The sequence below is a fragment of the Rhincodon typus genome, chromosome 44, assembly GCF_021869965.1.
Source record: "Rhincodon typus isolate 14 chromosome 44, sRhiTyp1.1, whole genome shotgun sequence".
NCBI classification, from domain to species: Eukaryota; Metazoa; Chordata; class Chondrichthyes; order Orectolobiformes; family Rhincodontidae; genus Rhincodon; species Rhincodon typus.
The window spans coordinates 1,421,251-1,421,963 of record NC_063375.1 but is presented as its reverse complement, the minus strand read 5'-3'; the positions used below and the strand labels follow the sequence as shown (position 1 = coordinate 1,421,963).

Here is a 713-nt window from a genome sequence, read left to right as displayed (position 1 = left end):
ACAGTGTAGAGGGAGCTTTACTCTGTATCTAACCCCGTGCTCTCTCTCTCCCTCTCTCTCTGCCTGTACAGGGAGCAGACCTCTCTGGGAGGAGAATTGAACCCTCCGACCGCCTCACCCTCGGCTGAGGGGGGCTGTGCCCTTCCGGAAAGTTCCGGGAACGTGAGGACCGACCGTCTGAACTCTCTGGAGTCCGGCATCTGCATGAGCGAGGCGGCCAATCGGCTCCTGGACTTTGCGGAGGGCTCGGAGGCTGTGGGAGGCGGCGCGGAGAGAGGGAGAGGGACTTCCTCCTCCGCCTCCTCTTCCTCCTCGTTCTCCTCCTCCGCCTCCCTCAAACCCTCGAACAGGGACAGCGGTATTAGCAGTCTCAGTTCTCCTTGCAACAGCGAGGAGCTCTGCTTTGCTGCCGACGAGGCTCTCGAGCCCCCCTCCCGGCCCCTGCCCCGAATCCCCGGGCATGCGGCCCCTCCCCAGGCACCCGGGAGACACTCCCCCCGCCACCCCCGGGACTCCGAGGGCGACAGCGAGCTGGAGGAGGAAGAGGAGGAGGTGGAGGGACAGCAGGCTGGGGGACCCGCGATGCCTCCCCTAGCCGAGCGGCAGGACTCTGCAGATGTGAGTGACTGCCATTGGAGTGCGGGGCTACCTTACTCTTCCCACTTCCACATCTCTATAACCCCCTCCATCCCCTCTCCCTCTCTCACTCCCCC

The 713-nt window shown here is 64.7% G+C and overlaps 1 protein-coding gene across 1 annotated transcript in view; it reads left to right on the top strand.

Annotated features, from left to right (window-relative positions):
• LOC125487747 (FYVE, RhoGEF and PH domain-containing protein 1-like) overlaps positions 1–713 on the top strand; it is an 11,742-nt gene that overhangs the window by 6,845 nt on the left and 4,184 nt on the right. The window contains exon 4 of the mRNA XM_048619943.1: positions 72–618. Coding sequence (XP_048475900.1) covers positions 72–618 — 547 coding nt within the window. The remainder of the gene's footprint in view (positions 1–71; positions 619–713) is intronic.